The sequence below is a fragment of the Ranitomeya variabilis genome, chromosome 8 (assembly GCF_051348905.1).
Source record: "Ranitomeya variabilis isolate aRanVar5 chromosome 8, aRanVar5.hap1, whole genome shotgun sequence".
Classification (NCBI taxonomy): Eukaryota; Metazoa; Chordata; class Amphibia; order Anura; family Dendrobatidae; genus Ranitomeya; species Ranitomeya variabilis.
In genome coordinates, this window is record NC_135239.1 from 28,590,232 (window position 1) to 28,605,915 (window position 15,684).

At 44.2% G+C, this 15,684-nt stretch overlaps 1 protein-coding gene across 1 annotated transcript in view; it reads right to left on the bottom strand.

Annotated features, from left to right (window-relative positions):
- COL24A1 (collagen type XXIV alpha 1 chain) overlaps positions 1 to 15,684 on the bottom strand; it is a 256,293-nt gene that overhangs the window by 168,646 nt on the left and 71,963 nt on the right. The window contains exon 8 of the mRNA XM_077278882.1: positions 3,139 to 3,183. Within this exon, the coding sequence (XP_077134997.1) occupies positions 3,139 to 3,183 (45 nt within the window). The remainder of the gene's footprint in view (positions 1 to 3,138; positions 3,184 to 15,684) is intronic.

Genomic DNA, 15,684 nt, shown 5'->3' on the forward strand with positions numbered 1-15,684 from the left:
TATTCTTTTATGGGAGGCCTCCCTACTTTTGTTATGGGGGGCTCCCTACTCTTTCATGGGGGCCTCCCTACTCTTTTCTGGGCACCTCCCTACTCTTTTCTGGGCACCTCCCTACTCTTTTCTGGGCACCTCCCTACTCTTTTCTGGGGACCTCCCTACTCTTTTATGGGAGGCCTCTGTTCTCTTTTCTGGGGACCTCCCTACTCTTTTATGGGGGCCTCCCTATTCTTTTATGGGAGGCCTCCCTACTTTTGTTATGGGGGGCTCCCTACTCTTTCATGGGGGCCTCCCTACTCTTTTCTGGGCACCTCCCTACTCTTTTCTGGGGACCTCCCTACTCTTTTCTGGGGACCTCCCTACTCTTTTATGGGAGGCCTCTGTTCTCTTTTCTGGGGACCTCCCTACTCTTTTATGGGGGCCTCCCTATTCTTTTATGGGGGGCCTTCCTACTCTTTTATGGGAGGCCTCCCTACTCTTTTATGGTAGGCCTCCATACTCTTTTATGGTAAGCCTCCCTACTCTTTTATGGTAGGCCTCCTTACTCTTTTATGGGGCCTCCCTATTCTTCCCCAACAGGTATCAGAGGAGACAATTATTATTTCTGTCTGGCAGCGACTTTCTTCCTTCTTGAATGAGAAGAGCTTTCGTGTGAATGGAGAAGTCTGGAAAGACTTGAAGGAAAGTTTTTGGCCATCAGCTATCTTATGTGTATGGACACCTTTAGGCTAGACGGCATATTTGCCCAAGGAAATTAGCTTCATTGCCCCATGGGAAAGAAAAGTTACCAATAATCAAGTGAAAAGCAAAGAACTTCTTTCCCTTTTTAGGCTCTGCTGACATGTTGAGTTGTTGCAGCTTTTTTTTAATGCAAATTAAAAGTTGCGTTTTCTAGTACCAGCAAAAGCTGCGGGAGTTCAGAAACCTCAAGCGCATGACTGATTGGTTTTTACTTACTGAATTGGAAGACTGCTGAGTTTTTGAATACTGCAGTATGTAAATTTTTTTCACCATAGAAAGCATTGAGAAAGTGAAAAAATGCTGGAAAAAAATGCAACCATGCGTTTTTGTTGCTTTTTGGGCAAATAAAACTATATTTATTAAACATTTACGTTAGACACATGACCTATATAATCATAACCACAAATGCACAAAAAAAGCAGTAAAAATGTAGTAAAATCTGCTTTTTGTAAGCAGCTTCTTTACTGCGAAGAGAGCAGGTTTTATTTGAAGAAAAAGTACAGCAAAAATGCATCCCGTGGACAAAGCCTAGGGGAACACTGCAGTCGCCTATTGTTATTTTACTGCTATTTGTGGGTAGTTCTGTGCAAAAAGGATCTAGAAAATGAAAGTGGATGCCTGACATGACATCTGCCCGATTATTATTCCAGTTTCTCTCCCGTAATGATGTGACTGGAGCAGTGATTAATGGCACATGGCAGGTATTATGAAGACAGCCCACCCCCATAGGAGCGCAGAGCCCCATGATCCGTTCAGAAGATTAACAAGTACTTTGGTGCTAATTTATTTCATCTACACAGAAATGAGTCAAGGCTCAAGGCAATGTACAGCTGCTTGCCAATTCATTTTAATAACGTCTGCCTTGTTATTAATTGAAGCACACCTCGACTTGTTTTAGCACATACTGGAAGTTGCTAAAAGCAATTTTAATGAAACAAAAAATAGAAGAAAGAAAAAACCAGCAGACATTTTCAATAATGTTTTGTAAAGTACAAACTAAAAGAGCTAAAGAGGTTGTCCACTACTCTTACATTGATGGCCTACCCTTAGGATAGGTGATCAATGTGTGATCGGCTGGGGCCAGACACCCAGCACTTCTTCCGATCAGCTGTTATCAGTGGCCGGAAGTTCTCACTTGCGGAGCTGGCGGTCTATGTGTAGTGGCCGGGGATTATTACTGCTCACCGCCTCCTATTGGTTTGCATAGTAGTGATGAGCGAATATACTCGTTACTCGAGATTTCCCAAGCATGCTCGGGGGTCCTTCGAGTATTTTTTAGTGTTCGGAGATTTAGTTTTTCTTCCCTGCAGCTGGATGATTTACAGCTACTAGCCAGCTTGATTACATGTGGGGATTCCCTAGCAACCAGGCAACCCCCACATGTACTTATGCTGGCTAACAGATGTAAATCATTCAGCTGAGGCGAAGAAAACTAAATCTCCGAGCAGTAAAAAAATGCTCAGAGGTCATACGAGCATGCTTGAGAAATCTTGATTAACGAGTATATTCGCTCATCACTATTGCATAGCAGACGGATGTGTAGTAACCTTCCGCGACCACTATAAGGAGACGGCCAGCTCAACAAGTGAGTACTTGCGGCCATCGGCCAACACCGATAGCAGCTGATCGGCGGGGTGTTGGGTGTCGGACCCCGACCGATCAGACATTGACGACCTATCCTAAGGGTAGGCCATCAGTGTAAAAGTAGTTGACAGCCTCTTTAAAATAGAAGAATAAGGAAAGTGATGATGCTGTTGTCTCCAAATCATACAAAGCAGAATTTTTCCTGGGGGAAAATTTGACTAATTCCAATGAAATCCATAGTAAATTCCATCACAAATATGCAGCAAAATCCTGATATTGCACATGGGCGGACATACAAGTGATCCAATCTGTGCAGCAAAGGATAATGGGGACACCATCACTTCCAAAGCAGGTGGGAATGTGCATATGATGAGATATCGGACGGCAAAGGGCCCATATACGGTTCCCCTCCTGTATGTGTCCGCCCCTGATTTTTTCTGTTCCATGTGGAAGCCCCTGAAGGTGCCCATATACCTTGGCTAGCTCTCGGCTCGTCCTATCGACTGCATTTCCTTTGGACTCTCCCATACACATGCACCGTGAGCTGAATGTCAATGTGTTTCTAATGAGGAGAGAGGAATCTTCAACTGTCAGGCACTTCTGGCAAATATTTATTTCCTGTGTAAAGAAAGAATGGGGCATGTTGATATTCAACATGCCCAATCTTTCTTTCAGCTGTGAGAGCCAACGCCAGTGGTGTAACTAGATTACTTGGGGCTCTCGAGAAATCTTTGCACTAGGTTCCTCACCACCATGTTCAATACACTCACGAATAATACTGTGCCCCCTACTCGTTAAAGAAATGTCAGCACGTACCTTCTCTCCTGGTGGGCCTGGTGGGCCAGGATAACCTCTCGGGCCCTATAAAGAGAATAAAACACAATATAAACCCAGTGCTAGTGTACGTCATAAAATATGAGTCTAGTAATTAAAGTAATTTCCTTATTATAAAAAAAAAATGTGTCCCAGCTCTTGAGGATAAAATCATCAAATGCCGTGAATTCTATAAAGAATACATCTAACTAGTGTATTTATTCTACTGTTATTCAGTATGCACTATGCGTTTGTGCTGGAGTCTCGTTGGTTTCTTTGTATGTTTCAATGACAAATATTGGAATAAATTGGAAGCTTATATTCCGAACAATCTCCTTTTTCCATTTATTTTAGATTACAAATAATGGGAAACCACCAAGTGTGCAAACAGGTTCAAAGAAGTTATATGGGATTCTAAAAAAGGTTCTGTTTTTCTCCAGACACAGCGCCATCCTTGTCCATAGGTTGTGACCGGTATTGCACCTCGGCTCTGTTCGTATGAGTTGTGCTGAGCTGCACAGTCCAGTGGCAGCAGTGGCGATGTTTCTGGAGGAAATTAGGATTATTTTATAAAGCTCTTTACCTTTTTTGGCTGGCAGAGTATACACGGTTCTGTATCTGCTCATTAGCAGTTCATTATTGCCCGGTGGACAACCTTAATTGTGTGTACATCACCCATGATTGCACCCAGAAGTTAAGCTTGGGGGGAGGACGGAGCACTGGGATGCCCGCTGATACCCAAATCAAACACTGGAAACAATATGGATTAAACTCCGCTGCTGTCGAATGATGATGAAAAGGCAGGAATCAATTTCTGCTGTTTAGTGGTCAACGCGTTTCGAAGTTCCAAACTTCTCCATCAGGATAAAATCACTGTATGAAACTTCGAAACGCGTTGACTAATAAACAGCAGAAATTGATTCCTGCTTTTTCATCATTATTTGAGGGCAGTTTAACCTGTTTCCAGTGCCTCTGATTCCATCCTCGAGGTTCTGCAGCAGCCAAAGTCACTTTCAGTGATTGTGTTAACACAACCCGACCAAGTGAGCACGATAATGCATATTCTTTACCAAACCATCTACCCAGATAAAACCCTATTGCCCTTTTTGCCCTTCCCAGGTTTTTTTCTCATATCTTTTGTAACCCATGGCAAGTAACCAGTTCCTCTCCGTCCATCTCAGTGGCCATCACCAGTGGGCACAGTTTATCCCCTGCCTCTTATCTAATAAGATATGGAGGCTGAGGTTAGGGCCACATGGCTTTTGACAGATCCACGCTAGTTGGTGTGCAACAGGTATCACCAGCTTTATGGAAGTTCTGTAACTTTATGTTTTCCCCATTTCCAACCTAAGACTTCATACAAATGGCAGCGACGTCATCTACGTGGGCACACAAGCTGCACTAAGTCACAAAAAGTCTCCGAGGAGCCACAAGAAGCCCAAGTGCTCACACATACAGCTCCATATGGCCCCAGGCGATCTAACTAGTTCTTGATAATACAAAGGAACACGCAACATTTGGTATACCTCTGGCTTCAGTGAACTCCTAGGCGGAACAAGACATAATATGAACATGTGCAGAAACACCTAAAATGACCTGAAGGAGCATCTGCAGCCCAATTCCATAGATCGCGTGCGTGTGGGTCTAGTGAACGTTCACCTCTAATCTGGGTATTGGGACATACACTGCGACTCCACATTTATCTCAATACGTTGGATCCCAGTTAAGAGTCATTTCACTAAATATTATATTTGCCTCTTGTGAAAATGATTTAATTGCGGGGATGCTCAGCATCTGGCATTGAATATACAGTACATGATTTACAGTGCTCTGTGTTTGGGACAGTACATCAGAAGAAACGCTTGGAACGAGATGAGAGGAAATAACACATTCAAGATTTTTTTTTTCTAGTTAAAAGCAGTGTGAGAAGAGTAGCACTAAAGGATCTTCATGGTTCAGCTATTGATTAGAGGTACCTTACTGAAATGCTTAAAATGTAACATTTTCATGGACAGTCCAGATAGTAATGTGCACCATCATCTTTAGGAAACAAGAACCAGCCAAGGTTTCCTAGCGTAAAAATGTTAACCATTTGGTGAAGGATTTATGCCTAAAGGGTAATGGGGCCAAGATAATTCATCGGTCATGAAATGTCATGAAACAGGAAGTTGATAAAAAAAAGCAGTTAGAGGGAATTTTTAATTGAAGAATATTATTAAAGTGATTAGATTATTACATTAGAGATTTAGGACTGAGTCAGTGTTAGTTTCGGACCCCCCCCCCCCCCCCCCATTAATGGTATGGCGTGAGGATAGCTTCCTTCTTGGCCCTTATCAGATTACTGCTTCACGCACTCTTATAGGGGCTTTGTGTGCAGTGGATTAACTTGAAGCTTGTGGGCCCCGATGAAAGTCTCACCCCAAATTTACAGGGTATTTCACACTACTGATCTTCTCATATGGGCTAAAATAACCTCTTGAGACCCCCAGGCTTAGACAAACTAACTGGGCCACAAATAAAAAAACATAAAGGTTATTAAAAACGTTCATCGGGAAAAAGCTATTTTTGGGTTGTCCAAATGTAGACACAAAAAACAAAACCTGCAACAATCTAATAAGTAACAATCAACAACCGTCAACATAAACAAGTAGAAACATTGTATCCTGGTCATTAACATTCCTGAACTCTGCCTTTACATGCTCAGTGCTACTCCAACATACAGGAAAACGATTTGTCATGTCACCTTTTATGTTGACACTTCTACGAAAGAACTAATTACACGTATTTTATCCTGGAAATGCAGCAATCTAGCCACATACTATCCCAAAAAACACAGACACCCTGTCTCAGCCAGCTTAGGTACTTGGTACAAATATGCCAAGAGCCATAGAAAAATGTTAATCATGGTTCCATAATATTAACTGCAAAGGTTTATTTATTTATTTGACTCAATTATATAGCGCCATCATATTCCACAGCACTTTACAGACATCATCATCACTGTGCCCATTGGGGCTCACAATATAGATTCCCTATAGGTATACTTTTGCAGAGAACCATGAGGAAAGACATGCAGACACAAGGAGAACATATCCTTGTAGATGTTGTCCTTGGTGGCATTTGCAAGGCATCACAACTACCTACTGATCCAGTGTGCTGCCCAGGTTCAGCACTGAACACAATTTTACATTTCTGTTTTATAGGAGAGAACAGCATGGAGGCAATGAATCATAAGAAGGACAGTCTGGGGGACACATTTTGCCCAGGGAGCACAGAGAGAGGAAATTATCCAGGGGCACATATTTTTATGCAGAGGACATTATAATTAAACACTTTTATTTTTTAAGGCCACCATATTGGGATGTGTTGCAGAAGTCCAAAGAAGGGAAAAGTCAGCAGAGACTAGCTGTGTCTAATCAGTGCTGTGGTTACTGTATGGTACACAGTCTGATGAAGCTGGTAACAGCAACTCCCAGCATCTTGTTACCATTGTTAAAGACATACTGGAAGTTGTAGGTTAATGTAATACTAATGTATATGGTGGAGGCTAAACTGATGTTGCAATTGATCACTGTGCAAAACTTGGTGCTGTATTTATGTACTGATAGTGGTTCTAGTGCTGTAGTCATATACTTATTATGGCTCTGGTGATGCAGTCATGTAATCATAGTGGTTCTAGTGATGCATTCATGTACTGATGGTGGTTTTGCTGCTGCATTAATGTACTGATGATCTAACTGGTGCTGTATCCCTGTACTGTTATAAGTTCTGGTGCCATATTGCTGTACTGGTGAAGGTACTGGTGCTATATCCATGTAGTAATAGTGCTTATGGTGCTATATTTATGTGTTCATTGTGGTTCTGGTGATATATTCATGTGCTGATGTTGGTTCTGGTGATGTAATGATGTACCGTTGATGGTTATAATGCTTTATTCATGTATTGATGATGACTCTGGTGCTTCATTCATATACTGATAATAGATCTGTATTCCTGTAATGTTATTAGTCCTGGTGATGTATTCATGTACTGATGATGGGTCTGGTGATGTATTCCTGCATTGAAGCTGCTTCTGGTGCTGTATTCATGTGCAAATTGTGGTTCTGGTGCTATTCATGTACTATTGTTGTTCTGGTGCTATATTTCTGTACTGATCATGGTTCTAGTGCTGTATTACTGTACTAATGGTAATTCTAGTTATGTACTACTATACTGATGATGGTTCTCGTGATGTTTTAAAGTAATCATGGTGGTACTCATGGTTTATCCATGTACAGTTATTGCTTATAATCATGTATAGATGTAGCAATCCATTGGCAGATGACATGCTACATGGCTACGTTAATAAAGCACATGTGCCCTTGACAAGTTGATGATGATTCTAGTGCTGTATTTCTGTACTGATGATGTTGTAATGTGGAATTCACATACAGATGGTGGTTGTGGTGCTGTATCTATGTACTTATAGTGTTTCTGGTGCTATATTAAAGGGCACCTGTCACCCCGTTTTTTCGGTATGAGATAAAAATACTGTTAAATAGGGCCTGAGCTGAGCATTACAATAGTGTAGTTTGTGGACCCCGATTCCCCACCTATGCTGCCGAAATACGTTACCAAATTAGTCGTTTTCGCCTGTCAATCAGGCTGGTCTGGTCAAAAGGGCGTGTTGTCTTCCCCCAGATTTTGCGTAGTTTTCCGTTGGTGGCGTAGTGGTGTGCGCATGCCCAAGGTCCCGAATCCTCTGCCAGGGGATTTAAAAGACCGCGCTGTTCGTTATTTCATTGGTGATCGGTGGGCGCGGCCATCTTCCTTTGGCCGCGCGTGCGCAGAAGCGGCGCTCTGCTGGCCGCGGCTTCAGGAAAATGGCCGCGGGATGCCGCGTGTGCGCAGATGGATATTGCGGCGGCCATTTTCCTGAAGCCGCGGCCAGCAGAGCGCCGCTTCTGCACACGCGCGGCCAAAGGAAGATGGCCGCGCCCACCGATCACCAATGAAATAACGAACAGCGCGCTCTTTTAAATCCCCTGGCAGAGGATTCGGGACCTTGGGCATGCGCACACCACTACGCCACCAACGGAAATCTACGCAAAATCTGGGGGAAGACAACACGCCCTTTTGACCAGACCAGCCTGATTGACAGGCGAAAACGACTACTTTGGTAACGTATTTCGGCAGCATAGGTGGGGAATCGGGGTACACAAACTACACTATTGTAATGCACAGCTCAGGCCCTATTTAACAGTATTTTTTATCTCATACCGAAAAAACGGGGTGACAGGTTCCCTTTAATGTACTGATGTTGGTTTTGGGTGCTGCATTCATATACTGGTGGTGGTTCTGGTGCTGTATCCTTGTACTTTTAATGGATTACTACATATATACATGATTACAATCTCAACTTCCATACTACAAGGCTATAATAATAAAGCACTGTGCCATCTCACAAGAGTATGGTGGGTTTGGAGCTGTATTCCTGTACCATTTATAGTTTTGGTGCTGTATTCATGTACTGGTGGGGATTATGGTGGTGCATTCATATACTGATAATGGTTCATGTGCAGTGTTCATGTACTGATGATGGGTCTAATCAAGTAATCATGTACAGATGGTGGTTCTAGTGATGTACTCATGTACTGGTTTTTGGTATTGTATTTATGTACCAATGGTGGTCATGATGTTATATTCATGTATTGATGGCCAGTGTTTGACTGGGGTGCCAAGTGCCCACCAGTAATATTGAATCTTGGAGACCACTGTTAAGCTAAATGCAAATATTACATTTCCATCATTCCCAAATTAACCTATGCTTCCATGTAGACTGTGAGCCCTCGTGGGCAGGGTCCTCTCTCCTTCTGTACTTGTGTGTGCCTTGTTTTTCTCATGTTTATTGTACTTGTCTATATTTTCCCCTTTCACATGTAAAGCGCCATGGAATAAATGGCGCTATAAAAATGTATAATAATAATAAAATAATACACTAGGTAGTTTCTTGGTTCCTGAGATGCTGCATTTGTTTGTAAATAGTGCATTGTGCCAACCACTGCTCATATACAGGATGTCCACTCCCGCACAGGGTCCCACGGGGTGGATTTAATTTTCCTCTGTGGGCCAGTCTGAGTCTGCTTATGGTGGTTCTTGTGCTTTATTTCTCTACTAAGGGTGGTTCTAGTATTGTATTCATGAACTGATGACAGTTCTGGTGAAGTATTCATGTACTGATGGTAGTGATGGTTCTAGTGGTGTATTCATAAACTGATGGTGGTTCTGATGCTTTTTTCCTGCTATGATGGTGATTCTAGTGCTGTATTCAAGAACTGATGGTGGTTCTGGTGTAGTAAGCATGTACTGTTGGTTTTATGATGCTCCAATCCTGTACTGGTGTTGATTCTGGTGCTGTATTCATGTACTGATGATGGTTTTGGTGACATATTCATGTACTGTTTAATAATAATAAATAATAATAATCTTTATTTATATAGCGCCAACATATTCCGCAGCGCTTTACAGTTTAACAGTTTCAAACACAACAGTCATAGGTAACAACTGTTTGTGGTTCTGGAGATTTATTCATGTACCGTTAGTGTTTCAACCAAATTGTGTAAAGAAGTAGCAATCCACTGTCAGCTGACATGCTACATAGCCATTTTAGTAAAGCGCTGTGCCATCTGACAAGATCTTGATGGGTCTAATGTTGTATTCCTGTACTGATGGTAGTTTTGTAATCATGTACTGATGTAGGTCCTTGTGCTGTATTCCTGTACTGATGGTAGTTCTGCATTCATGTACTGTTGTTGGTTTAGTTGGTTACAGATGTAGCAATCCTTAACTTGTCAGAAGCACAGTACTGTCTAACAAGTTAAAAATTACTACATCAGAATTCAATTTAGGAGCATGAATACTTTTGTTTTGGTGTGGAGTCAGAACAATGGGACTCCTACATTGGTTTACTGTGTCTTGTATAACTCCCAGGGGCGTAACTACCGCGGTCGCAGCGGTCGCCAGTGCGACCGGGCCCGGCTGGTCAGGGGCCCGGGCCCGGCAGGTCAGAGGCACCCAACACCATGTTGCAGTGCAGGAGATTTGTTATCTAATTATACTCACCTACTGCTGGCGCGGTCCCTGCGCGTCCCTGCTTCTTCCAGCGCTGCATATTCTTTCTGTACTGAGCGGTCACATGGTCCCGCTCATTACCGAAATGAATATGCGGCTCCACCTCCCATAGAGGTGGAGCCGCGTATTCATTTCGGTAATGAGCGGTAACGGTGACCGCTCAGTACAGGAAGAAGATGCAGTGCTGGAAGAAGCAGGGACGCGCAGGGACCGCGCCAGCAGTAGGTGAGTATACAGCGCTGCGCGATATTTACCGCTCCTCGTTCTGGTGCGTCTCCGTCATCAGCGTGACGCTCAGGTCAGAGGGCGCGGTGACGTAGGAAGTGCGCGCCCTCTGCTGAGCGTCAGTGCTGGAGACGGAGCTGCACGAGGAGCAGGCGTCCTTAGCGAAGAGAGGTGAGTATGTGATTTTTTTTTTTTATTGCAGCAGCAGCAGCATTATATATTGCACAGCTTTATATGGAGTATCTATGGGGCATGTTGTGAAATTGGATTTTGGGCTCCCCCGGTGGCCACTGGTGGAATTGAACTGGTGTGCATCATCCTCTCTGTTCACCTGTTTCCATCAGGATGTGGGAGTCGCTATTTAGCCTTGCTCCTCTGTCACTTCCATGCCGGTCAACATTGTAATCAGAAGCCTTTCTGTGCATGTTCCTGCTGCTAGACAACTCCCAGCTAAGTTGGACTTTAGTCCTTGTTTGTTTTTGCATTTTGTTCCAGTTCACAGCTGTAGTTTCGTTTCTGTGTCTGGAAAGCTCTTGTGATCTGAAATTGCCACTCTGATGTTATGAGTTAATACTAGAGTCTTAAAGTAATTTCAGGATGGTGTTTTGATAGGGTTTTCAGCTGACCATGAAAGTGCCCTTTCTGTCTTCCTGCTATCTAGTAAGCGGACCTCAATTTTGCTAAACCTATTTTCATACTATGTTTGTCATTTCATCTAAAATCACCGCCAATATTTGTGGGGGCCTCTGTCTGCCTTTCGGGGAAATTTCTCTAGAGGTGAGCCAGGACTATATTTTCCTCTGCCAGGATTAGTTAGTCCTCCGGCCGGCGCTGGGCGTCTAGGGATAAAACGCAGGCTACGCTACCCGGCTACTGTTAGTTGTGCGACAGGTTTAGTTCATGGTCAGATTAGTTTCCATCCTTCCAAGAGCTAGTTCTTATGTTTGCTGGGCTATGTTCTCTTGCCATTGAGAACCATAACAGTTTGACCGGCCAAAAAGGGTTAAATTAATTGACAGAGAAAGGAGAGAAAAGAGAAGTCTGCTGAAGATTTTTTTTTTTTTTTTTTTTCCTTCAGTTCTGAGTGTGCTTGTAATTGAATCTTTTGCAAGTCTGCCTATATTGCAGCCTTTCTCTCTCTCTCTCCTTCTAATCCTGGAATGGCTCTGTGTTCACCTGTTTAAAATGGATATTCAGAGTTTGGCTGCAGGTTTGAATAATCTCACCACGAAAGTTCAAAATTTACAAGATTTTGTTGTTCATGTTCCTATATCTGAACCTAGAATTCCTTTGCCTGAATTTTTCTCGGGGAATAGATCTTGCTTTCAAAATTTCAAAAATAATTGCAAGTTGTTTTTGTCCCTGAAATCTCGCTCTGCTGGAGATCCTGCTCAGCAGGTCAGGATTGTGATTTCCTTGCTCCGGGGCGACCCTCAGGATTGGGCTTTTGCATTGGCTCCAGGGGATCCTGCGTTGCTCAATGTGGATGCGTTTTTTCTGGCCTTGGGGTTGCTTTATGAGGAACCTCAGTTAGAACTTCAGGCGGAAAAGGCCTTGATGTCCCTATCTCAGGGGCAAGACGAAGCTGAAATATACTGCCAGAAATTCCGTAAATGGGCTGTGCTTACTCAGTGGAATGAGTGCGCCCTGGCGGCGAATTTCAGAGAGGGTCTCTCTGATGCCATTAAGGATGTTATGGTGGGGTTCCCTGTGCCTGCGGGTCTGAATGAGTCCATGACAATGGCTATCCAGATCGATAGGCGTCTGCGGGAGCGCAAACCTGTGCACCATTTGGCGGAGTCTACTGAGAAGACGCCAGAGAATATGCAATGTGATAGAATTCTGTCCGGAAGTGAACGGCAGAATTTTAGACGAAAAAATGGGTTGTGCTTCTATTGCGGTGATTCAACTCATGTTATATCAGCATGCTCTAAGCGTACTAAGAAGCTTGATAAGTCTGTTTCAATTGGCACTTTACAGTCTAAGTTTATTCTATCTGTGACCCTGATTTGTTCTTTATCATCTATTACCGCGGATGCCTATGTCGACTCTGGCGCCGCTTTGAGTCTTATGGATTGGTCCTTTGCCAAACGCTGTGGGTATGATTTGGAGCCTCTTGAAACTCCTATACCCCTGAAGGGGATTGACTCCACCCCATTGGCTAGCAATAAACCACAATACTGGACACAAGTAACTATGCGGATTAATCCGGATCACCAGGAGATTATTCGCTTTCTTGTGCTGTATAACCTACATGATGTGTTGGTGCTTGGATTGCCATGGCTGCAATCTCATAACCCAGTCCTTGACTGGAAAGCTATGTCTGTGTTAAGCTGGGGATGTAAGGGGACGCATGGGGACGTACCTGTGGTTTCCATTTCATCATCTATTCCCTCTGAGATTCCTGAATTCTTGACTGAATATCGTGACGTTTTTGAAGAACCTAAGCTTGGTTCATTACCTCCGCACCGGGAGTGCGATTGTGCCATAGATTTGATTCCGGGTAGTAAATACCCTAAGGGTCGTTTATTTAATCTGTCTGTGCCCGAACATGCTGCTATGCGAGAATATATAAAGGAGTCCTTGGAAAAGGGACATATTCGTCCTTCGTCATCTCCCTTAGGAGCCGGTTTTTTCTTTGTGGCTAAGAAAGATGGCTCTTTGAGGCCGTGCATTGATTATCGGCTTTTGAATAAAATCACGGTTAAATATCAATATCCGTTGCCACTGCTGACTGATTTGTTTGCTCGCATAAAGGGGGCCAAGTGGTTCTCTAAGATAGATCTCCGTGGGGCGTATAATTTGGTGCGAATTAAGCAGGGGGATGAGTGGAAAACCGCATTTAATACGCCCGAGGGCCACTTTGAGTATTTGGTGATGCCTTTTGGTCTTTCAAATGCCCCTTCAGTCTTTCAGTCCTTTATGCATGACATTTTCCGTGATTATTTGGATAAATTTATGATTGTGTATCTGGATGATATTTTGATTTTTTCGGATGACTGGGACTCTCATGTCCAGCAGGTCAGGAGGGTTTTTCAGGTTTTGCGGTCTAATTCCTTGTGTGTGAAGGGTTCTAAGTGCGTTTTTGGGGTTCAGAAGATTTCCTTTTTGGGATATATTTTTTCCCCCTCTTCCATCGAGATGGATCCTGTCAAGGTTCAGGCTATTTGTGATTGGACGCAACCCTCTTCTCTTAAGAGTCTTCAGAAATTTTTGGGCTTTGCTAACTTTTATCGTCGATTTATTGCTGGTTTTTCTGATGTTGTTAAACCATTGACTGATTTGACTAAGAAGGGTGCTGAGGTTGCTGATTGGTCCCCTGCTGCTGTGGAGGCCTTTCGGGAGCTTAAGCGCCGCTTTTCTTCCGCCCCTGTGTTGCGTCAGCCTGATGTTGCTCTTCCTTTTCAGGTTGAGGTCGACGCTTCTGAAATCGGAGCTGGGGCGGTTTTGTCGCAGAGAAGTTCCGATTGCTCCGTGATGAGACCTTGTGCTTTTTTCTCGCGTAAATTTTCGCCCGCCGAGCGGAATTATGATGTTGGGAATCGGGAGCTTTTGGCCATGAAGTGGGCTTTTGAGGAGTGGCGTCATTGGCTTGAGGGGGCTAGACATCAGGTGGTGGTATTGACTGACCACAAAAATCTAATTTATCTTGAGTCCGCCAGACGCCTGAATCCTAGACAGGCGCGCTGGTCGTTGTTTTTCTCTCGGTTTAATTTTGTGGTGTCCTACCTGCCGGGTTCTAAGAATGTTAAGGCGGATGCCCTTTCTAGGAGTTTTGAGCCTGACTCCCCTGGTAATTCTGAACCTACAGGTATCCTTAAGGATGGAGTGATATTGTCTGCCGTTTCTCCAGACCTGCGGCGGGCCTTGCAGGAGTTTCAGGCGGATAGACCTGATCGTTGCCCACCTGGTAGACTGTTTGTTCCTGATGATTGGACCAGTAAAATCATTTCTGAGGTTCATTCTTCTGCGTTGGCAGGTCATCCTGGAATCTTTGGTACCAGGGATTTGGTGGCAAGGTCCTTCTGGTGGCCTTCCCTGTCTCGAGATGTGCGAGGCTTCGTGCAGTCTTGTGACGTTTGTGCTCGGGCCAAGCCTTGTTGTTCTCGGGCTAGTGGATTGTTGTTGCCCTTGCCTATCCCGAAGAGGCCCTGGACGCACATCTCGATGGATTTTATTTCGGATCTTCCTGTTTCTCAGAAGATGTCTGTCATCTGGGTGGTGTGTGATCGTTTCTCTAAGATGGTCCATTTGGTTCCCCTGCCTAAGTTGCCTTCTTCTTCCGAGTTGGTTCCTCTGTTTTTTCAAAATGTGGTCCGTTTGCATGGTATTCCGGAGAATATCGTTTCTGACAGAGGTACCCAATTCGTGTCTAGATTTTGGCGAGCATTCTGTGCTAGGATGGGCATAGATTTGTCTTTCTCGTCTGCTTTCCATCCTCAGACTAATGGCCAGACCGAGCGGACGAATCAGACCTTGGAGACATATTTGAGGTGTTTTGTGTCTGCAGATCAGGATGATTGGGTTGCTTTTTTGCCTTTAGCGGAGTTTGCCCTCAATAATCGGGCCAGCTCTGCCACCTTGGTGTCTCCCTTTTTCTGTAATTCGGGGTTTCATCCTCGATTTTCTTCTGGTCAGGTGGAATCTTCGGATTGTCCTGGAGTGGATGCTGTGGTGGAGAGGTTGCATCAGATTTGGGGGCAGGTAGTGGACAATTTGAAGTTGTCCCAGGAGAAGACTCAGCTTTTTGCCAACCGCCGGCGTCGGGTTGGTCCTCGGCTTTGTGTTGGGGACTTGGTGTGGTTGTCTTCTCGTTTTGTCCCTATGAGGGTTTCTTCTCCCAAGTTTAAGCCTTGGTTCATCGGCCCGTACAAGATATTGGAGATTCTTAACCCTGTGTCCTTCCGTTTGGACCTCCCTGCATCTTTTTCTATTCATAATGTTTTTCATCGGTCATTGTTGCGCAGGTATGAGGTACCGGTTGTGCCTTCCGTTGAGCCTCCTGCTCCGGTGTTGGTTGAGGGCGAGTTGGAGTACGTTGTGGAAAAAATCTTGGACTCCCGTGTTTCCAGACGGAAACTCCAGTATCTGGTCAAATGGAAGGGATACGGTCAGGAGGATAATTCTTGGGTGACTGCCTCTGATGTTCATGCCTCCGATTTGGTCCGTGCCTTTCATAGGGCTCATCCTGATCGCCCTGGTGGTTCTGGTGAG